The sequence below is a fragment of the Punica granatum genome, chromosome 2 (assembly GCF_007655135.1).
Source record: "Punica granatum isolate Tunisia-2019 chromosome 2, ASM765513v2, whole genome shotgun sequence".
In the NCBI taxonomy this organism is placed as follows: Eukaryota; Viridiplantae; Streptophyta; class Magnoliopsida; order Myrtales; family Lythraceae; genus Punica; species Punica granatum.
The window spans coordinates 40,054,077-40,077,850 of record NC_045128.1 but is presented as its reverse complement, the minus strand read 5'-3'; the positions used below and the strand labels follow the sequence as shown (position 1 = coordinate 40,077,850).

At 38.8% G+C, this 23,774-nt stretch overlaps 1 protein-coding gene across 1 annotated transcript; it reads left to right on the top strand.

Annotated features, from left to right (window-relative positions):
• Positions 1 to 10,598: 10,598 nt before the first annotated feature.
• LOC116196120 (tubulin beta-5 chain-like) lies at positions 10,599 to 13,815 on the top strand. Its single transcript, XM_031525683.1, has 4 exons — positions 10,599 to 10,750; positions 11,600 to 11,999; positions 12,108 to 12,377; positions 12,788 to 13,815. Exons 2-4 carry the CDS (start codon positions 11,606 to 11,608, stop codon positions 13,465 to 13,467), a joined length of 1,344 nt encoding a protein of 447 aa, XP_031381543.1. The 5' UTR covers positions 10,599 to 10,750; positions 11,600 to 11,605; the 3' UTR covers positions 13,468 to 13,815.
• Positions 13,816 to 23,774: the final 9,959 nt, after the last annotated feature.

Here is a 23,774-nt window from a genome sequence, read left to right as displayed (position 1 = left end):
AAAATTATTTATTGAACTTAATCGGTTTAACCATTTATTAAGAGATATTTTCACTAAATTTCAACCTTATATATTTAGTTTATGAATCAATCCTCGTAATTTCGTCTTTATACATGATTGCAAGCTCATTTATGGATTACACGGTTGGATTGCTACAAAACGACATTTAGCACAAAAGGCCCAAACCTGTACTCCTGTCCTGTATATTGTCCTTTTCGTTCCGTGTTGAAATAGTAATTTATTCCATTAGTAATTGACGAGATTTTACGAAAAAATTATTCATACTATAAGAGAGAAACCAAAAGCAATAACAAACTTTGTGTACCGTTAACTAGTTCGAGCAGCCAAGCACATTCTACATCACTCCATCTGATCGGATTAGTTGTTAAAGCGGATGATGAATTGCTCTCGAGTTAAAGATTATTACTTAATATGCCCGTCAAAATTTCCGGTATTTTTATTGACTTTGCATGTGGCCGATTTTGATTGCAGTTGATAAAGAAGTAAACATGGGACCATATATGCATGTGAACTACGATAGTGACATCGAAAGGGATGAGTCCAAATTAGGGACATGCATGCACGAGATGGATATCTAATCTGAAGGCCAAAAGATTGCGAAAAAATAAATAATTTAAATAATTTGCATGCACGGCTTCTTAGAGTATCGCTGTCCAAAATTCGGTTGGACAAAGAATTTAATTTCTCTTGTCCCAATCGTCGATGGGATTAGAAATATATAGATATATATAGATGTTTGGCAATAATTTAGTTGGGAGCTAGCTCTAACTATAAAAAGAATTTTCCAGCAAACAACCCTCTCTCTCTATGCCTCTAAACAGAAAACCCTAACCGAAACGAACCCCCTTTGCCGGTGCGCCCGACTCCGACCGGACGTGTCGGGCATCACGACCACCGGGATCGAAAGCCGAAACTCTCGTCTATCTTCCAGTTATTTCCACTCCCGGTAGCCCTCTTTTCTTTTCTCTCCCTTTCTCCTCTTCTTTCCCCCTTCCCTTCTCTTGGATGGACATGGGAGCCCTTTCTGGGGTCACCACTGCCCTAAGTCACATCGACGGTCTCCTCTTGACGACTATCTTTCAATTTGGTCGTGGGACTAGGGATCCTTCACGTGATATCTCCTTAAACAGTATGGTGGTGTCTCGGGCCTCAACAACATAGGTCTTGTCGGCGCATCCCAGACACTCCCTCAACTCTCCAATATCAGCGAAAGCCTCAACCGCAATTTGGTCTTGTCATCCCGGTTTAGGCATGGCAGAGCCTTCTCCAATCTTAGGCAACAACGTCAATGTGTGATGCGAGCTACAAATTAGAGTTCCCTCTCTTGCGGTCGTCCTCTGCCGCAGTTTAGTGCGGGCTGCAAGACACAGCACTGTCCTACTGCTCTCCAACGTCTCCTCCTCAAATTTGAGGTGGAATATGTGTTAGGTGATGTCCCGAAGGTCGCAGCGGTCCTCCTCCTCTTCTTCTTCGTTTTCGGCGGTGCGTAGAGGTGACCCCTCGAATTGAGAAGTCTCCCGCTTCTCGCCGGACGCCACGTCATCTCCTTCTTCGAGCAAACCTGAACCGACTGTGGTTGATCCGAGATGGCCCGTACTAGCCTGACCCGATTCTGAACCGATTGTTCCTGCTCCGATTCAGCTTGATCCGCTCTGACTCCACAACCTTTGTACCGACCCGACTGACTAGATCGGACTACCAACAGCTTGCAGCAACCGACAGACTGCCACTGACCATTTGTGCAGCGGCATCAATCTCCTGCCTACCCGATTCCCTTCTTAGATGGCGAGTTCTTTTCTATGGACCTCCGTCATCCCCTAGTAGTGGAATCCCCGCCCTCCATGACAAAGGATTGTATTCTCAGCTAATTCGATCGTATCAACCGCTTATAAAAGACCAACCTTTTGTGGCTGCGCCATTTTTTTGTTGGTTTCCACAGGTTTCAGCTCCCCGACGACGTCCACTGTTTTGAACCGATCAAGGAAGCTAGGTACCTTGATTTGATGGTCTGACTGATTTTGATTGGCTACATTGTCACTGGTTTGAACAAATCAAAAGAACTTGCTGAATTGATTTGAATGTCTAGGGATTTGGCTTATTAGGATTGGTTGATTGAATAAATTCAGAGATGAGATCTATGTAGGGTTCATGTATCAAATATCGGTCCAAGACTCATCTTGGCTGTACTGCTCTATGTAGCAGTTTCCATATGGATTGCGTTATGCTCTGCTTCCTCATTTTCACCAGTTCCATATAGAGTATAGTCTTAAGAGGTTGAGAATATTTATAACATCTGGATGAATTTCTGCAATTGTACTAGGTTCAATTGATATACTTTAGTTGCATGTTATCTTCTTTTGCAGCGATTTAGGTGGACATGTTGTATTTACTCTCTCTATAATGTACCATCTTGAACATTTTCCTCTTGTATTCGTTTTTGTGATCAATAGACATTCATTGATTTTCGAGAAAAAAATGAATTTTCCATATTTTCCAATACATATATGCAGGATTGGTGTCCCCCCTTGGCTATCATAGTATAATATCATTGAGCTAGATTTTTTCACATGTTTATATATCTCTCCACTATATATATATATATATATATATAGTATAAAACTTTTTCTTAGCAATAAGTTTATTTTATCTTCAGTATAAGAGAGGCTCAAAGGCCTTAGTACAAGAAAATTAAAAATTTAATATGGATAGTTCCACAATAAGAATTTAATTTTGAAACATCTACTTTATCAGGTGAGAGCGTGAATTATTTATCTACACCTCATTTCTCTCATAAAATTGAAAACTTAATAACGGAGTATTAGTTATTTCACTACAAGAATCAAATTTAAAACCTCTAGCAATTACCAGGAGCGTGTACCATCATTATACTACATCTTCGTTCTTTGGAAGTATTGCCAAAGTTGTTCAGAGAACAAATTTGATGTAAAGAATGTTAGGCAGTGTTTGATAGACTGATCATATTTTAGTCCGTGGAACTAGTTTAAGAGAAATTGGGTTGAAAATAACTGGACTTCGAGCTATCAGCTAATCGAAACAGGTCAATTTCAAGAAAGTGTTGCTAATTAAAGTTGCAGTGTAAGGTGAAGGTTAAGAAAATGGAGAATAGCCACAAGAGGAAAGCGGGGGGATGGTTGAAAGGGACGACTGGACTTATCAAACTTGCTTCATTCATTCCATTTATTGCTTCCCCCGTCCATCTTCACTTTTTGGTGGGAATTTATTGCATATACATATAATTACTCTATTCTTGCATGCATGCACTTATAACTATATTACTCACTCATGACTCGTGTAATATTGGAATAAATGAAATTATTTCATTTGAGAAATGCATTTTTTTTCTTTTTCTCGTACAATTCACACGCATTTATATATAGTATTCACGAGTGGCTACTTATATATAAAAATCAGTTATATAGAGTAGGATATGCTAGTCATAAATAAATCTCAATGGGGCAGTTGGCCAGATCAAGATCAATACGCACACATATGATTATACAATAAACAGTTCAAGCTGTAAAGGAACAATTAAAAGTGATATATTATATATACTAATTATAATATTTTATTAAGGCCAACAGAAAATTATAACAATTTATTCTTTAATATCTGGTTAATTAGAGAAGTAATAATCATGGTTTCGTTGAACTTACTCATCAGTCCTCTTTTTTTTCCCCTTTTTTTTGGTAACAACCCACTAAACAATCACAATCTTTCAATTATCTAACATTTTTTAGCTAAAAGAAAAAGAAATCAATGTTCCATCACCCATTCATTGTTTTGCCTTGAAAAAGACTTCGTTCAATATATTCCTCTCATCGAAGTGAAATATTCTTGACAGAAGATCCCCTGCCAGTTTAGATTGGACTTATTGCACTGTCCACCATAAGAAGGACACGTGGACCAAACTTCTATCATGTCGGCCCCACCGCCAGCTATATATCTCAGGTAAACTGGCCATCAAAGAACAATTCTATGCTTGAACTCAGACAACGGAAATCTTCCAAAACCGAGCCTGGATGGTTTGCCTAGAGATATGAATCCTTGAAGTGCGTATAAGCTGCGCATAACGCCATATGGTTTTTCTTTGACGAGCCATGCAGTTATTAAATAATAACTAAAAATTTTGTCCGAATATGATAAAAAAAATTAAAGTGCATGTTCTTCTAACGGCTCTGCCCATTAATCAGGTAATTTTGATATGATAACTAAGAATATGTCTTGCCACCAGCACGGTAATCTAGTGATTAAACTCCAAGAGCTCCACTTGAACAACACGAGCTCGAACTTTATTGAGGATGTAGAGCTTGACATTATGTGGATGTATTATGGGATGGCGGTGGCCGACCCATAATATTTGATCCAGTGAGCCTTGGATTTTAATGCACTAGTGTGTTGATAGGGTTACTGTGATCAAGTTTGGCTAAAGTCTCAACGAGTTATGATAAAAGGAACATTCCGTTGCGGTTAGGTTCACTTAGTTGGGGTAGCCACATCGGGTCAATAACCCGATCTAACCTTTTTATTCATTAAAAAAAAAACTAAGAATATGTCTTGGACGGATGTAATGTGCACAATAACATATTGAGGAGATGAGATGAGAATGGCGGAGTGGGGCCAGAGCTATGAGCAAACCTTGGTTATTAGAAATGACGGGGCTGAGTGTCGTGTTAGACCAAAACGGCTAATTGTGTATAGCCATCAATTAAAGGCAGCACTTTATATGAACTTTTATAAGATAAGATAGGAGAGGATTTGATTAATTAATTAAATTTAATTAACAAAATTGTGGGTGGGGAACAATCGGTAGGTAACATTGCAGAACTTGATCAATTGTCATCCCCTAATGATTATATTTAACAGTCCATGTCATTAAAATATGTGGGAACCGTGATTAAAGGGCTCATCGAAAAGTTGTCCTGCTGGCCGGGGAATCTTAAGACCCGGGCTAGGACCGTCCTAGTACACGCTTACGCTACCTATATATATCTATAATTCGGACGGCTCTCGATGTGTCATATCTCTTCAAACAGGTTAATTTCCTCTATATTGTTCATGATTTGTCGAGATGTTTGATACGAGTGCTGAGGCAAATCATATCATTGACTCCTAAATCAATCTTAAGTAACTTTTGTTTGGAAGGGAATAGTGTATGACTTTTAAGATGAATCAGAATTAGAATTGATCGATCGTTCCAAACAATTTGAACAGACAGCTATTGCATGAAAGCTTTTGCTCTCATGTTCATTAATTCTTCGGGTACGAAAAGGAATTCTCAGGTCTCCTTGTACTAAGACAAGAAAGAAAAGCTTAGCTATCATAAGTCAGGGTCCCCCAAATTTTTTGGTGGTGCTATGCTGACGGGACTAATATTTCAGCTGGTTATTCAGTTCGTCTAATATATTCACGGTTGAACATGAGAGTTTGAATATTGCATAGCGAGATAACAAGATTGCTATCACTTATGTCCACCATTTTATTCATAAAAAAGAAAAGAAAGGACAACGAAAAAAAAGAAGAAGACCTTGTTGCTTTGGATACTTCATGACATTATTATATATATATCTGTCATTGATATTCACATGAGCATGTTAAAAGTTTTTTACTTAGTTCTCCCTGTCATAATCTCCATTCCTTGACCAATTAATACATAAGTTTTCGGTACGATGCCCACCAAGCAAGCATGGATATAGTTCATGATAAACATGACCTCTAATTCGAATATTGTCTGGTTATATATCAAACCAATACCGAATCAACGATCATGCATTTTTTCTACGATTTTATCTAAATGCAACTTATTCGGATTCCAGCTTCAACCTGGCCCATTCGTATTAATATGCTTTGTGGTCTAGAGGCCCCCCCAAATATCTGTCTTTTTTTTTTTCGCTTACTTTTTTTTTGCATTTTGAAAGCAATGATAGGATTATAAGTCAGTTGGGACGTCCTCGTAGCCTTTTCCTTCTAGAGAGAGAACCCCTTTTTTGCATATGAATATGATAAAAGGAAAAAAAAAAGTTAAAGAAAAAAAAGTCATGAGATGGTTTGATGAAAATATGTTCAACATATTCACATGGGTAGGTCCATCTCTCCAACTTGCAATATCTATCATAGTGGATCAATGCAAATGTTGTGTTATAGTTCCAACGTATTATATATAAATTTTAACCATGCCCATCTTTAGCAGGCTCGATCCCCAAGTTGCCCCCAGTCCCCACGCATGTCCCAAAACCCTAGTCTCCCGGCCCTAGGGTTTATGATTCTTTGTCTAGAATCGGCGTTATAACTACGGCACACGTTAATTTTTCGTGTGGATCGGATGATGTTGATTTTATAAGAGCCTATTATTACAGACATCTTGTTCAAGTAATGTTGTGACGTGTTCAGGATTCTTGTACTGTGAATTATTATCAATGGGATATCATCACGTGGCTCATGAGATATATATATTAGACCCACTAGCTCGGTCCTTGCTATTTTTCCTATCCCCATGGAAAGAAAGATGCGATATACTATTAGTGTTACTCTCTTCACGATCATGTGAGCAACCTGAAGTAAAGCAGCCCCGAAGAACGACTGTTCTTGGCGTGAGGTGATGGTCGTGTGTAGCAACAGTACGTAGGAAATAATTCATGCACGCGTACACACGTGTATGTACGTACGCAAGTATGCATGCATATACAAGAGTCAAAGTCAAATTTGGATGTTTCTCGTCATAAGATATGTGGTTTCCATGTGAGCTGTTAGATGTTTCTTCTTCTTGTTCTGTTCCTTCGTTCCCTTGTCTTTTATCCATAAGCTGGACTGGATCGAGTTCTGGACCTACGCCACTTTTTTGTTCGTATCGAAATTAATGAATAACATATATAAAACGAGATTCCATCGGTCGATGACGTTCGGAAGTTTACTGTGCATCCACGGGAGAAGTTCTTGTTCGGGTACGTACCATACAGTCTTGTGAAGATTTATGTCCAAGAGCAATATTATGCATGCACCCTTAATTTTTTCGTAAAAAATTGTTTGAACCATTCTTCGTATAGGCAGATTGGGCCGAACCTAAATAAATAAGAAAAAGCAACCCATGGGCCAAAAGAGATATGTATTGGGCTGTCTGCAAGCGAACCCAAAGGGAAGCGGTGTATTCTAACATCTCTCCCATTCGAGAGAACCGCATGAACCCGGCCGGGCTGATGGTCCCTCCTCTCGCATGGAAGGGGGGACCGGCGGCCACGAGTTTATAATCTATCAGTTCACGAAAGATAGGAGACCATTTTTTCTCGATTAAGTTCATCTTGCATCGGCTTCGGATTGCAACAACTCCGGCTCGACTATAGCCCTCCACGTCTTTTAGTACCAACTTCAGCAGCGACTCGATTAGCACATGCAAATACATGTGAAAAATGCGACGTCGGGTAAGAACAAGAATGTATGACAGACCAAATAACGTTTGCTGTCCTCGGAGAGTCTCATATAAAGAATATACAGTCCCAATCACCTCATGAGATCAACATGTGCTTCTTGCCGTCTAGAACAACAATCTGAAGAATTTTATCCTTACACGCATGCACGTGGAACCAGTTAGGCTCTCTTAATCGTGGAAGGCAAATGCTCCCATAGTCGTGTTTACTAAGGCTCGTAATCGATATCATTGATCAGATCAACTTGTTATAATTGGGAAGCTTGTGATCACTTACTAGTTGATGTGGTCGTAGAACAATGGAGAAAAGTTGGAAGCAAAAGTAGCCAGCATGGGTAGGCCACCAAAGGAACGAAGAATCGGCAGTGCAATAATCAAAACTATTAATTGGTGGCAATAATGGCATTCTTCATCGTCAAATCTTGGTTTAGAAGTTAGCTTCTTCAATAATTGACTGATTAATCAAAGATATGGTTGGGATAAGTTTGATTAATAAGATGCTTATTAATGATTTAGATGATCAATTACTATGGTTGTGCCGTCACTGTACATCTTCATCTTCATTTCGTAAAGCTGAGAGGGGCAGATGCTTAAACCATAACCCAAGAAAGCATCAATGCAACGAGGACTTGCCTCCCCAAAAACATTATTAAGTCTTTGGAGATAGGTAATGGAGCTATCTAACTCTCCCTTTCTTAATTATTTACTATCTCCTATCTAACTTAGGAAGATTGACATTATACAAGGATGTATGCTCAAAGTCAGTCCATATTAAGCAATTCTAACGTCGATGCGGAATCACCAATCTAGACATAGCACACAAAAACCGAACAACAATGAACTGCAGCCCCTCGGTCGGGACCGGTGAAAGATGTGGATCTAAGAAATGAAATTTAATACTATGAAAGAAAACTGATAGTTATTACTGTGAATCATCGAGATTTAAATAGGACTGGGATCTGATGTGGATGGATATTGTCCTTTCAGCAAAAAATGGGATCTAAATGTGGACGGATGTGCTGGCGCAGATGGCAGGTCACATGTCGGTTTCCCCCATCTCATCTGCTCTGCTACGACATCCTTAGCCCCGCTTCTGTCCACTTCCTCTCTACCATATTCCACGCGCCCCAATAGAGCGTGGCCTGCATATCCAGACAAATAGTATTGAATGATTAGTAATCTTCTCACTTTAAAAATAACGCTTCATGCAATTTTTTTTTATTTATCTAAAATGATCCATAATTTACTCGTTTTGTCAAATATATCATATACTTTAATTTTTGTCAGTTATATCCCATGGTTTATATTTTGCTTCAAATCTATCCCGCCTTTATCTTTTCTGTCGACATCTAATGGTCGTGCTGACGTGACGCTCACGTGACAAGTGGGGACCACTATCGCTCCACGTGTTACGTCAGCACAGCTGTTAGATGTCGACGGAAAAGATAACGTCGGGATAGATTTGATGCAAAAAGTAAACCATGAAATATATCTGACAAAAAATAAAGCATATGATAGATTTGACAAAACGGATAAATCCGGGACATTTAGAGTAAAAATCCAAAAAAAAAGGTGTATATACGAAAGTTGTTTTTCTCGTGCGAACAATTTTCACACTATACGCACAGGAATAATAATGTTATTATTGAAAAAAATACGTGGGCTTTCGTATAATAAACTAAATGAAAGAAAATTATGCTAACAAATTTTGCACTTAGTTTAAAAGATTCTCGTACAAAAAAATTTCTCAATATCATGTAAAAAATTTAAGAAAAATAATATTTGTACACAAAAATTTCTCTTATCCAAGATACTCTTATTTTAACAAACATGGATTGGATCAAGGTTCATATCGAAAAAAAAAATTCTTATTTTTTACGAAAACTTAAAAAAGGAAAACGTTTTTTATTGGTAATTTCTTGAATAGCGGAAGTTCAGCTTCTGGTCGGTAGAATCTATGTCAATAGAGCTGTATGTTCCACACGCGCCGTCCGGAAATGCAAAATGTGTTGGGTTTCTCGGGATGTGTCCTGTTCTCCCGCTAAAAGAATATCTCCACTGTTATGGTTCCGAATTTACAATTCTACCCCTCTCGCCAATTGCCCATGCTAGCTGCCGGCCTTCAGAACTGATAGTCAAATGACTGTAACACCCTCTGCATGTTTTTAATTGAATTATAATGATTGTATTGTTAAATTATGAAAAAAGTAATTGATAGTTGAGAATTTAGTATTAAAAATTAAACTGAATGATTAAAAAAATCGAAGAAAAGGGGAAAAGTAATAATTGTGTTGTTGATTTTTATTGTGTAATGAGTAGAGTTTTAGTTAAAATTTTATACTCCGTTTGATTTTATAATATGATTTTAAGATTTTAACTCTAACTTTAACTTTACTCACTACACAATAAAAATCAATTCTTCCAATTCAAAAAAGTGGGCTCCATATATAAACTTACATACAATTTCATTATACCAAATTCAATTTTTAATACTAAATTTTTTCAACTATTCATTACTTTTTCAATAATTCAACAACACAATCATTACACAATCATCACTTTCTCTTAACTATTCATAACTTTTTTATACATTTTTTTATAATTCAACAACACAATCATTACAACCCAATTAAAATCAAAACTCAACTCAACTTAACTCTAAAACCAAACACACAAAAATTTAATTGCAAAATTAAACAGGCCTTACCCTCAGTACTGACCCAATGACATCTTGTTGATAAATAATACTAAAAATTTGAAGTCTGATATAGCAGCCGGATTGATAATTAGCGTCATATACTCGGTGTAGAACTTTACAAGATTCTTACTGAGCTCGAATTGTCCACATGATCCCATCCATAAAAATAACTTATTCCATAAGCAAATTATTGCACTATTATATGGCAATCTCAAGTGGGGTTTCGCGAATAGTGCTCTTAGCGCTTTTGATCGAAAGGACCATCCTCATCTAATAATGCTAGACAACTTTTTTTTCTCAACGTTGACCGACGTCTGACTCGGGAGCTTTTCCCCAACAGAAGTCAAAGGGCATTTAGGTCAATGTGGATAAGGGTAGTCTCGTCCAAAATTGCACAAGACACAGAATCCAACGATTGTCATTTGAAAGGAGCGAGACAACGAGGACCGTCCGATGTCACTGTCCAATCCACTCTCCCACGTATATAAGTTGGGTCTTCTTCTGCTCCCTCCCTCTCACTCACTCCCGGTCGGATATTTTCTTCCATCTGCCGCTCACTCATTATCCGATCCCCGAAGCCGCGGAGCTCTCCGGTGATTCTCTCTATCTCTCTCTGCACAATTCAGCTTCAATTTAACTCAAACGAATCTCTGTAAGCTCGGCATTGATTAGATCTGCGGTAGTTTGTGCATAATTCTGATGTTTCCGTTCATTGACCTGTGTTGCTTAGCTGTGTAACTGAATTCAGTGCTTGATTGTCATGCGATCTTTCGAAGCCATCAGCTTGAGTAGATTTTTTCTAGTCTGATGCGATGTGTAGAAGAGTTAACCCTTGGCATTGTGCGAAATCTTTGGTTTATCAGCTCTTGCTGCGCTCCTCTTAGTTGTTGATCTACGGATGATGAATAGCTGCAATCACTGTTTATTAGCATGAGAATTTAGAAATTTGATTTGCTGAGGGCATAGAATTTTGCTTACTTATGCATTGATCTTGCAATGAACTACTTCGAATGCTAGATCTGGCACAAAATTGTATTTTAAGCAATTTATTTGAATTCCAGGTGGTTAAACAGGTTTAACTTAGTTTAATCTCGGTAGTTATCTGGTGATTCGCTGAATCGCTGTGCTTTTGCTTGATGGACTTAGTCACTCTTTATCAGCTTTTCTTTTAGAGATCAATGGGTTCTCTGATTTCATGGCCCTTTGTCAACTTGAAAAGCTTAAGCTGATATGTCTGATGTGGGATTTCGTCAATCTTTTGTTGAGTCAGATTGTCATCATTCATTTGAAGTTTGTATGATTTGAAGTAGTAGTTACTGGAGTTTGGTGCTTGCATTCCGTAAAACTTCCAGTAGCATTCCGGACAATTCTTTTCATTTCAAGCTGCCTTTGTATCCTCTATTGGTCCGAGATGCTGATCTATCCTTCACTCTTCTGCTCAGGGAAAGATGAGGGAAATTCTTCATGTGCAAGGTGGACAATGCGGTAACCAGATTGGATCCAAGTTCTGGGAAGTTGTATGTGATGAGCACGGAATAGACCCCACTGGGAAGTATGTCGGAAGCTCTCCCACGCAGCTCGAACGTGTCAATGTGTACTACAATGAGGCATCTTGTGGTAGGTTCGTTCCTCGAGCTGTCCTGATGGATCTTGAACCCGGCACCATGGATAGTGTCCGCACTAGTCCCTATGGTCACATCTTCAGGCCAGACAACTTTGTGTTTGGACAATCTGGTGCTGGAAATAATTGGGCCAAGGGGCACTACACAGAGGGTGCTGAGCTTATCGATGCTGTTCTTGATGTTGTGAGGAAGGAAGCTGAGAACTGCGACTGCCTTCAAGGTAATATTATATTTTACTTCTTAGTATAGTCTGATCTGCAATTGTTCAGGTGGAGTTACCGATCCTTATGGTTCTTCTAATTTCTAATGGAGTTGATGGCTTATGCAGGTTTTCAGGTCTGCCACTCGCTTGGAGGGGGGACTGGCTCTGGCATGGGGACATTGCTCATCTCAAAAATCAGGGAGGAATATCCTGATAGGATGATGCTCACTTTCTCCGTGTTTCCTTCTCCTAAGGTTTCAGATACTGTAGTTGAGCCATACAATGCCACCCTCTCAGTTCATCAACTTGTAGAGAATGCAGATGAATGCATGGTGCTGGACAATGAGGCTTTATATGATATATGCTTCCGCACTCTCAAGCTGACTACTCCTAGTTGTAAGTTCTCAATCTTTTGATTGCAGGACTTAATCAACCTGTCATATGTAACTGATGAATATTTTGTGTGAATTCTTAGGCTAGAAACTTCGCATCATTAGTGTCTATGAGTATTTTTTCGCTGTTTAAGGGTGAGAGTCAGTATTATATGTCTTGTCAGATTAAAACCATGATTCTTGGCATTGGCATGCCTCATCACTGGTTGCATATGGGACTATCTGAATGGTTTTGGTTGCATATACTCCTTTGGCCAATATAGGAGTTCGGCAAGTGGACCCTTGTTAGTCAAGTATGAATAGAACACTAGATGCAAAATGTTCTATAATTGGATTGTCACGGATGGGCTTTGATTTTCTGGTTTGATATTTCATGAATTTGAACTTAAGTTGCTTCCATGACGTATGCTGCAGTTGGTGATCTGAACCATTTGATCTCTGCAACCATGAGTGGAGTCACCTGCTGCCTCCGGTTCCCTGGCCAATTGAACTCTGATCTCAGGAAGCTTGCAGTGAACCTGATCCCCTTCCCCCGTCTCCACTTCTTCATGGTTGGTTTTGCCCCTCTGACCTCCCGTGGGTCCCAGCAGTACCGTGCGCTCACTGTCCCTGAGCTGACGCAGCAGATGTGGGATGCCAAGAACATGATGTGTGCCGCCGACCCTCGGCATGGGCGCTACCTCACGGCCTCAGCCATGTTCAGGGGAAAGATGAGCACCAAGGAAGTGGACGAGCAGATGATCAATGTCCAGAACAAGAACTCCTCCTACTTCGTGGAATGGATTCCGAACAATGTGAAGTCCAGCGTCTGTGATATCGCACCAAGGGGGCTCTCCATGGCCTCGACTTTCATCGGGAACTCCACCTCCATTCAGGAGATGTTCAGGAGGGTGAGCGAGCAGTTTACAGCCATGTTCAGGAGGAAGGCTTTCTTGCACTGGTACACCGGAGAAGGAATGGACGAGATGGAGTTCACTGAGGCCGAGAGCAACATGAATGACCTTGTGTCAGAGTACCAGCAATACCAGGATGCTACTGCCGATGAGGAAGGAGAGTACCTAGACGAGGAAGAGGAAGCCGAGGAGCACATGTAAGTCGGAAACATTTTACTTTGGTGTCAGAAACATTTCACCTTCGGTATTAGGGTTTACTACTGCGTGGATGCCTTAGTATTGTTGTGTTATCTGCTTTCTGTAAAATGTCGGATCGCGTGGATCCTTATGTAGTCTGGGAGAAAGAAAAATGCGCTTTACATTTTTCTTTTCACCAAGCTAGATTGTGACTCTGTGTCTGCCAGCAAGATATACGGGAGTAGTTCGTGCCTTCTTCGCCTGCTTGTCTGTTCCAGATTTTTTTGCAGTCCATTTTGTATGCAGCTGATGGTATCATGCTCTGTATTAGTTTGTTGTATGAATATGATATTTCTGTGTTTCTTCTGGTTACATACAACTCTATGCATCTGACCGATACTATCTCCATTGATATAATTATCTTTAAACCGATACAAATGATGGTGTACATTGTATGATGCTTAACACAACAATTCCCTGCCCTGAATCTTCAAGAAACGTGTGCCGGTTGTGCCACAGCCATTTCAATTCACGAGAACATGTCCATGTTGCCCTTAGCTGAGGAAGTTAAGAAAATTCCACGCATTGTGTCCTTCCCATCATTCTTCTTGCCTTCTCGTATGCTTCTCACTCTCGTCTTTGTGGCTTCGAATTTTTCTTGAGCTGCAATCTCCTGAATATAGTAAGAAAGCAAATCATGTGTTTATTATGGAAGACATCAGTTACTATCACTGAGACTTGTCTAAATCTGGTTAGGACACGCACTTTACATCTTGTGATAATTTCTTTTTGAATTGAATTATTGCTTCACTCTTTGCGGTCCCGAGTCTTGCTTGATCATTAGCTCTGGATGCCGAGTGATTTGCAGTCTAGCAGACGAGTTCTGCAATGGAATGGTTGCTGTGGCCCACCTGGATCAGGTGTTGGATGAAGACCCCAATATAGCATTCCGCATTCGGATCTTGCGGTTCGTGGTTTCATCCTCGTGGTTTCTATGGTTTGTTTGGTTTCCAGATCGGTTTGAATATAAATGAGAAATTAAGGTGCATTTTTATCGAGACTAACTAACTAACGCCGGATGGATGGAAACGAAAAGGAATTGGCGGCAAATATGTTGTTCTTTAGATAGTCTTGCTCTACATCGTTTTACAATTTACCTGATCTTTAAAAATCAATAAATCAATTTAATAGTTTCATTTGAGTAGGCCAATTTTTAATAACTTCACTTCACACAAGCCTGCTTGCACCGGAGGTGTTGTATTTTTCCGCTTCTTCATTTCGGTTTAATGTTCGAAAATCCAGCCTCCCAAAGAAAATAAGGAAGAAGCCAGATCAGATGAAGATACTCAAAAAGCTAATTAATCCATTAACTGTGATGGTGAAAAGGGAGAGACAATCCTGTTTCGGCATTCCCATATGCTTCTCTTTGCCTCTTCACATTGGCTTCAAGTTTGGCTTGCCCTGCAGCTGTTGTCTAAGTACAGATGAAAATCGATTTGGCATTAGAAAAACTTCAAGTGATTGAGCAACTACTCAATAAGAAATCAGGAAGTATGAAAATTAAAAGACGGAATTGCGATTTTTATCTTTGCATTTTGCTGTACACTTTACCTTGTCTGGGGGTTTTATCGACTAAATTCACATCGTAACCGGGTACTGATGGCACTTCAAACACGGTTGCTCTCTTGTTTGGAGTTTCCAGTCTTGTTTGAGCAATGGGAGCAGGTCCCAATATACCCTTAGCCTTCAAGAACACCAAGATGGCATCACATTAGACAGGAAAACGAGAAACTCACATTGTACTCGGACAGCTCAGTCGGTTTTTTCCTCAAAATATGATTCGACTACACATATTCATCTCAACCGGCTTCTGTCATCTATCTGGCTGGGTAGGCTTTTGCCAGATGAAAAGATACTTTTATACTAATTACTTACATTCAACCTAGGCATTTTCTTGACTCCCGGTTTATCAACAACGAGAGCGTCCTTGACTCCGGAAGCTGTCGACATTTCAGATGCCATGGGCGAGGTCAAGGAACTTACATCCATAAAAGCAACAGAATCCACGGGTGCCACAGGACGACGACACTGCACTATACTAGGTTCTTCCTCCTCATCCTCCACAGCCTCAGGATTTACCTTTCCGAGTACCTTGATGTCTTCCGGCTTTAATAAAAGTCGATCCTTGGCCGAATATCTTCCACGATCCTAAATTAGAAAGATGAAATTCCCAAAAAAATTAATACTGCACATGAATATTTATTTATGTTTGTGTATGTTTGTATGTACGCATGCACGTATATATAGAGGAAGATTCACCATAGGAGCTGAAGAGACGAAGGGGCCTGCTGCTTCATGGAAGAGTCCTCCTTGACATTTTTCTTCTTCAGTTGGAGGATCATCAGAGCCCATATTAACATTACTGTTACCATCTGCAATAATTGTTACGTATAATTAATTAATTACGGCCTTATTAATGGAAAAGAAATTATTATATATACTCTATATAGACGCTCTCCTAATTAATTTTATGATTAAGATCATTATTTTTCAAAACACCATAAGGAACTTGAGCTGCGTCTAACCATTGGTCCGCCAATTTCCTTGAGTCCCTGCAATCAAATTAGATCAAGTACAAACTACAGAGATATATATATATAGACATTGATGTTCGTTGGTCGAGAAGTTCAATTACGAGAAGAGGATCCAAGTTACTCTAAACTCGATCATACATTATGAGCTTCTTTGCGAGTCGATGTCTCCGTTTACTCTTGTGGTGGTGTTTTAGATCTCGAACTGATGGTCCTATCTGCGTTGTCTGAGCATACAAATCAATTATATTAAATAGAGGGACATGAAATCAATTAGCTGGTAATCTCGTATATTAATCTTTAATGACATGTGATATGAATAATACCCATGCGTAAGATCTCCACCGTCATATTGTTCATCGAATGAAGCTTCATGAGAGCATCCAACACCGTTTGATCCTGTATAGAGATAGAAGCATTAAGAAGGTTAACATTATCGATAAGATATTCGAAAAATGTATGGGCATGTACTCTCTTCGAAAAGGATTCTATTTACCGTATGATCTAAACCATTGATTGTCGTAAATATCTCAATATATCAGTTTGGATGAGAATATAACCTCAGTCCGATGGTTGTCGAGTATCGTTTTGATTCTTGGAGTCTCTCGGATGATCTCCTCCTTCGACTCTGGATGATGCTTATTGTTGTTCGCATCGTTAAATGTCCTCACAACGTCTCTACGATCTTCGGACTTCTTGTTCAGTATCTTAACTACACCGATGCTGCTGTCTTCCATGATCTCGATTTCACCTTCCTCAGTCCCACCGAGAGGATAATCATCTATACGGTGGTTACAAACGTTCTTGTTCACTGTCCCGCCGACCACCCTGGCATCATTCTTTGCTTTCGTCCCAGCTGCTAGGAGTGCCTCACCTCAACGATCATCTTGCTGGGAAGCGGGAGGAAAATAATACCGGGACAAGAAGAGCCTCTCCGCGATGCCTAACTTTTGGGCATCAAACTCACGGGGGCAATCAACTTTCACCACCTCGATTGCGTGATCGATGATCTCAAAAGGGCTCAAGTTCAAACCACGAAAAAATGTCCACCGCCACTTGATATACCTTGGAGGACAACTCATTGTTGCTGAAAATTCAGGAAGAGAGAGATTAACAAGATGAATTCTTGTCTACTCTTTCGATTTCAAATGTTTAGCATATTCACATGCATGCAAGACACAAACATACGTATATACACAAACACGTATGTGTCTCCTCTATGCATGTGCCTTAGCAAAGAATGTAATTATCACCTACCAACAAAAAAGAAAGAAAGAAGGAATGTAATTATCATAAATAAATTAATTTATTGATCAAGAAAATGAGTATAGAATTAAAGTCAATTTGGTAAGAAGAAGAGCTATTCAATTCATACTTTTGGTTTCCATCTAAGCCAATAAAGAGGAGAACATCAAAAACAACAACGATAGCCCTTGTTTAATTTACTGCTAAATCAATCATTATTGGGTAAGATTTAGTATGTAATGTATGAATATTGAAATATATTATCATATATAAGGAACTAGTTGTAAAAATGTTTTTGGCTTGTTCTTACAGCGAATGGAGCTCGTATAGTACCATGACATTCTGATCATGCCATGGATACATCAGCGTCAATCTATCAGTGGCATGATTGCTAAAAAGCATAATACCAAAACATATATAACAACTATATGAGAAATTCATTGCATATTGTGCGACAGTAGTACATTATATATACATATATATGTATATATTAATAATGGATAAAACTTGGGAAATGAATGGGTAAATCACCCTTTTGGACCAGCTTGATATAGTTTTAGCTTCGATTTTTTCTCTTTTCCTGCTTTTTACTGACATCGGATGTAATCAGTTTGCTTATCATAGGGCGTAACTTTCCATTTATTTCGGTGCAGATTTATTCTCCTTGTGTGGATCCATGAAAAACGTGTTGATTTTTACTGATAGGTTCGTGTCAGCTTGAACTATATGCGTTTCTTTTTAATGTGACGGACTGGGTGCCCGTAGTTTAATTCTAATCGGGCTAATCCTTTCGTCCCGGATTCCAGATTTTCTGAGTTCATTTAAATGGCAGGGATTTGTGTATTCTCTGCTGGATTTTCTTTGTTTTGATTCTCTGAGTAGCTGATCTGTCCTTCACTCTTCTGTTCAGGGAAAGATGAGGGAAATTCTTCACATGCAAGGTGGACAATGCGGTAACCAGATTGGATCCAAGTTCCGGGAAGTTGTTTGTGACGAGCACAGAATAGACTCCACTGGGAAGTATGTCGGAAGCTCTCCCACACAGCTCCAACGCGTAAGTGTATACTACAATGAGGCATCTTGCGGCGGATTGTTCCTCGAGCTGCCCTGATGGATCTTGAACCTAGCACTCTGGATAGCATGTGAACGAGGAAGAGGAAGCAGAGGAACACATGCAAGTCGGGAACATTTCACCTTCCGTATTAGGCTTTGGTTCTGTCGGTGGATACCTCGGTATTGTTGCATTATCTGTTTTATGCAAATTGTCGGATCACGTGTATCCTTGTGTCGTCTGGGAGAAACAAAAATGCGCTTTACATTTTTCCTTTCACCGGGCTGGATGGTCACAATGTGTCTGCCAGCAATATACAGGAGTAGTTCGTGCCTTTTTCGCCCGCTTGTCTGTTCCAGATTTTTTGGCATTCCATTTAGTGTGACGCAGATGGTATCATGCTCTGTATTAAGTTAGGTGAATCATGTATGAGTATGGCATTCCAGTGTTTCTTCTGGTTGACATACAACTCTATGCATCTGACTGATACTATATCTTCATTGATCTTATTATCTTTAAACCGATGCAAATGATGATGATATATATGCATGGTATGATGCTTAGCACAACAATTTCCTGCCCGGAATCTTCACAAGAAGTGCCTGCCGTAACTTCCAAAGCCATTTCATTTCACGAGAACATGTTTGTATTGCTCTAAGCCGAGGAAGTTCAGACAATTCCACACATCGTGTTCTCCGCATCATTCTTCTAGCATTCTCGTATGCTTCTCTCACTCTTCTCTTTGTAGCTTCGAGTTTTTCTTGGGCTGCCATTGTCTGAGTATAGCAAGAAAAGCAAATCATGAGTTTATTATGGAAGACATCAATTATATTTGAAAAAACCTTGTTAGGGCACAAACACTTGCATCTTCTGATAGTTTCTCCTTCAATTGAAGTCTTGCTTCACTCTTTCCAGTCTCGAGCCTTGTTTGATCATTAGCTCCGGCCTTTGAATAGTTAGCATTCTAGTAGATCAATAACAACATAGACCTAACATCAGAGAAGTGGAAACTACGAAGCGAAGAACTCACCATCGTTACGAAATACATAATCCTACTCACAGTTTTCATCGTTGTTCCAACGTGTTCAACTCCACTGTTGGGCTTTTGTTGTACTTCATTTTGTTTAGAGATTCCTCTCGTGGGTCCAACTTTTGCTTGAGTTACTGCTCCATCGAGGCAGGTATTGTTCTAGTAAGATCAGAAAACATAAGATAAACGATAGTCAAATCAAAGAAGATATAATTCAGAAATCTGTCAAGGAGAACTGTCAACAGTGCGGGGATATAATGTAATGTTTACTACTAACCGTGTTGGGTTTTCTCCCGAATCCGACTGGTCCAGCCACATTTTTCTTAAGTGTATCGTCGGGGTTCCTTTTTCTCGCTTCAAGTACCTTAGCTCGAGCAGCTCCACCTAAAACCTTCACTTTCTGCATACACAATAAATCACACATCACCAACAAATTACCGAGACCACATGACGAAACATTAGACTTCATTTTTTGCTGCGACAAGTAACTCAACGAAGTAAGTAACACAAACAATCAAATAAGTAACACACAAAAGAACATGTACATCCGATATGGTACTGCCAGCGTGGGAGGACTTCTCTCCCTTTACTTACATTTACGGGATTTTTCATGATTCTTGCTCGGTTGATGCTAATGTTCTTCACTCCAACGGTCATCGGTTTTTGGAGTATTGCTACTTGTGGGGTGGACAAAGGCTTGGCATTCATAGGACCAACAACGTGATCCGCGGCTGCACAGCGCAGCTTTTTCCTTGGTCTTTCTTCCATGTCCTTGACAATCACGTTGTCCTTAGAAATGATAGCATTACTGCAGTTGTTGTCCGTTCGGGCAATCTGTCTTTTTGGCATTGTACTTTGTATATGTTTGTATAAATAAATAATTTATAGGATTTGATATATATTCTTGACAGATTTGATACTCAGTGGGATTACTTTTGTCTCTTTTATTAGCTATTAATATTTTATTTTATTGGACTAGTCCAACATGCATTCTTCTAACCGAAAAAAAAGTATAGATAAATTCATATATATATATATATATATATGTGTGTGTGTGTGTGTGTATACATCCACAAAAGAGAGTTACCATAGGAGTCTTAGAGGCTAAGGGGGCTGCCTCATGATGATCAAAAGGAGGATATTCGATCCCTTCTTGATCTTGTGCTTCTGCATTTTTAGTTTTAGAGCCCAAATCAGGACGACCACCTGCAATTTTGTGATTCATTAATTAATTACCAAAAAATTCAATAATTAATACGTACATTCTCTAAATCTCTCGAAAATTGTAGTTTAATTCACTCTTTGTTTCCCAATTGCCAATTTCAATACCATTAAGAGCATTCGTTGCCTCTACCAACTGGTTTACCACTTTCCTCCAGTCCCTGCAATTAATTAAAAAAATGGACTCGCAAAATCAATAAAGTCATATATATTCCATTGTAATTAAATAAAGTTAAAAAGTAGAGGCTTCAAGTTAAGCTGTGATGATACCTTCGAAGCTGCAACGCGAGCTGACGTACCTGCTCGTTTTCGTGCATTTGGGTTCCCTGAGCATGCATACAATTAAGGGTATATTACACCATATAACCTAACGTTAACAAATATTCTTAGATCTATTCCAAAGTCGATTTTTTGCTTGAAATATCCCAACGTTGCTAATTTGATATCACCATCTAACTCCAGGGAATAGTTGGTGAAATAAAAATAGCAACATTGGGATACCTTAGACAAAAAAATGACGTTGGGATAAATCTAAAATTATCTGTCAATGTTAGGCTATACGGTACAATAAACCCTACAATTAATAGGCAGACATATTAAATTTCAATTTGATCTCTTACATGTATGGTTATAATTTAACGAGAGACTTTCAAATTGACCAAGGCAAATTAAAGAAGAGCAGTTGAGGCATCCAATTTATTGTGTGTCTGTATGTAGATCTGTGCTCGATTTGATCAATTGGATTTGAGAGGTTTCCATTTGTGAATACATTTGGATGGCTCACAATAGCTTACCAACTACATATGCTACTATTTCCATACCCAATAACCATATGGCATTATCGTTATATCCGGACAAGTTAATAGGAAGACGGAATACAAGTGATAACAGACGTACTATATCCCAAGACCGGAACTCTACACTTTTATCAGTCAACGAATGATTTTCTTACTAATACTGGCGCTATTACAGGTAGCAACAGTATATTGATGACATGCATAAGTGGACGCATGTGTAGGCATAACACTTAATACATATGTTGATGTGAGGCAATACAACTTAATGCAAACCATTTATCAGAAAATCGACGTACTTCACATACATATACAAATGCAAAGGTTTAGGTGAATGCCCTTATTATAAGTTGGAACTAATATATCAAACATATTAAACGACTAGTTCACATTTGTTTCATGTGTACAAGTTGGTGAAAATCATGGTACCCAAAGGAATCAGTCGTTCTTGAAATGCTTCTATCAAATTGATCATGAATATACACAATCTCTTCCCACGTAATTTTTGTGACGTTATATACATTTATACGTATATAATCTTGAATAGAATAGGATATGAGTTACTCACTAGTAAGATTTCCTTAGAAACATTGGTCATTGACTCGAGCTTCTTCAGTGAATCGAACAATGTGGGGTTATGATGCAACAAGAGAGTCCGTGTTAGTCTCAAACCGAGACAAACATATATATCGAACTTCAATAGATATGAGAGAAATTCAAACCTTATTACACTGATTGTCATTGAGAACCCTTTTAACTCTCAAGACCTCTTCAATTGTCTCATCATCCTCAGTTGCTCGGGAACTTCGGTTGTTAATCCCAGTCGTCCCAAGTCTTAACAACGGGATGTTGTTTTTAGGGACAATTTGAAGCCGCTCCTCCATATCATCACGAACTTGATGATGCTCCTTATACTTCTTGCTTATTGCTTTGATTTCATTAATAACGTTCTTCTCTCTCACCTTCCGTTTGCGATATTGGAACGAATATAGTCTCTCTACGATGCCATCCCTTCTCACCTTGAGGTCATGTGGAAAGTCGGCGATGGCCCACTCAATTGCAGAATTGATGATCTCGAAAACGTTTGCATTAGCATCTTGAAAGTAGCTCTTCCACCACTCAAGATCACTTTGAGGATTCATATCGATCAATGAAAGGAAGCTTGAACTTGATCTCTGAGATGGTCACTCGGAAAGATGAAGAGAGGTGGATATGAAGTCCTCTTAGGATCCAACAATATATAACGGATTGGAGAAGTTCATGTAAGGCATGAGCGGCTATACTACCTACTGTCTGTTTATTATCGATGACCCAATTTTGGAAACAATCATGGCACGATTGGTAAGGAGCCTAGGGTCAAACTATGTATGACAGGTTAGAAAACTCATACATACTCTATATTATCGATGGACTGATTTGGTAAAAGATCATGACATGATTAGTAAGGAGCGTTGCCAAAAACGATATACAACGGATCAGCGAAGTTCATTATATCTTGGGCGGCTATTACATACTATATTATTGATGGACCATTTGGGAAATGTTCATGGAATAATTGGTAAGCAACTTAATCACAGACCATATATAACGGATCATTTGAAGTTTGTTACATCTTGGGTGGCTATATTACATGATAGATATTATCGACATACTTATTTGGGAAATGATTTTGGTAAGGAGCCTCATTTAATTAAAACATAACTAAATTTGGAGCTTACACCCTAAGTTTTCTTTTATGATTTTTGTTTGCCCTTTAGGTCCATGCCACGTAAGGACTCTCTCTATTGGATTTAGTCTGTTTTATGGAAAGCTTTGTGATTAAGTTGATTAGAAGTACTTGTGAAAATCCACATCGTAGAGCCATCATAAATTTTGGATTAAGATCATATGTAAAATATCAATGAAAAATATGCATATCAATATGGTTGGTAGCGGGTCCAGAAAATCAAATTGCACCATCAAAACCGAATATAACCACGTAAAGACTCTCTCTATTGGATTTAGTCTGTTTTATGGAAAGCTTTGTGATTAAGTTGATTAGAAGTACTTGTGAAAAATCCACATCGTAGAGCCATCATAATTTTTGCATTAAGATCATATGTAAATAGCAATGAAAAATATGCATATCAATATGGTTGGTAGCGGGTCCAGAAAATCAAATTGCACCATCAAAACCGAATATAACCAAAAAAAAAAAAAGGTGTCTTGATCTAATGATGCAGTCATTTTTAGACAATTTGCAGTTAGGTATGTGACCTAATATATCTTATTCTGTTAATTGATGTTCACGAAATCGAACTCGTTCAATTAAAAAATTATTTTAAAACAAAACGTTAAAGAAAATTCGCTGAAACAATTTAAATAAGGTAATGAAACATTAAAATCCACTTTAATTTACA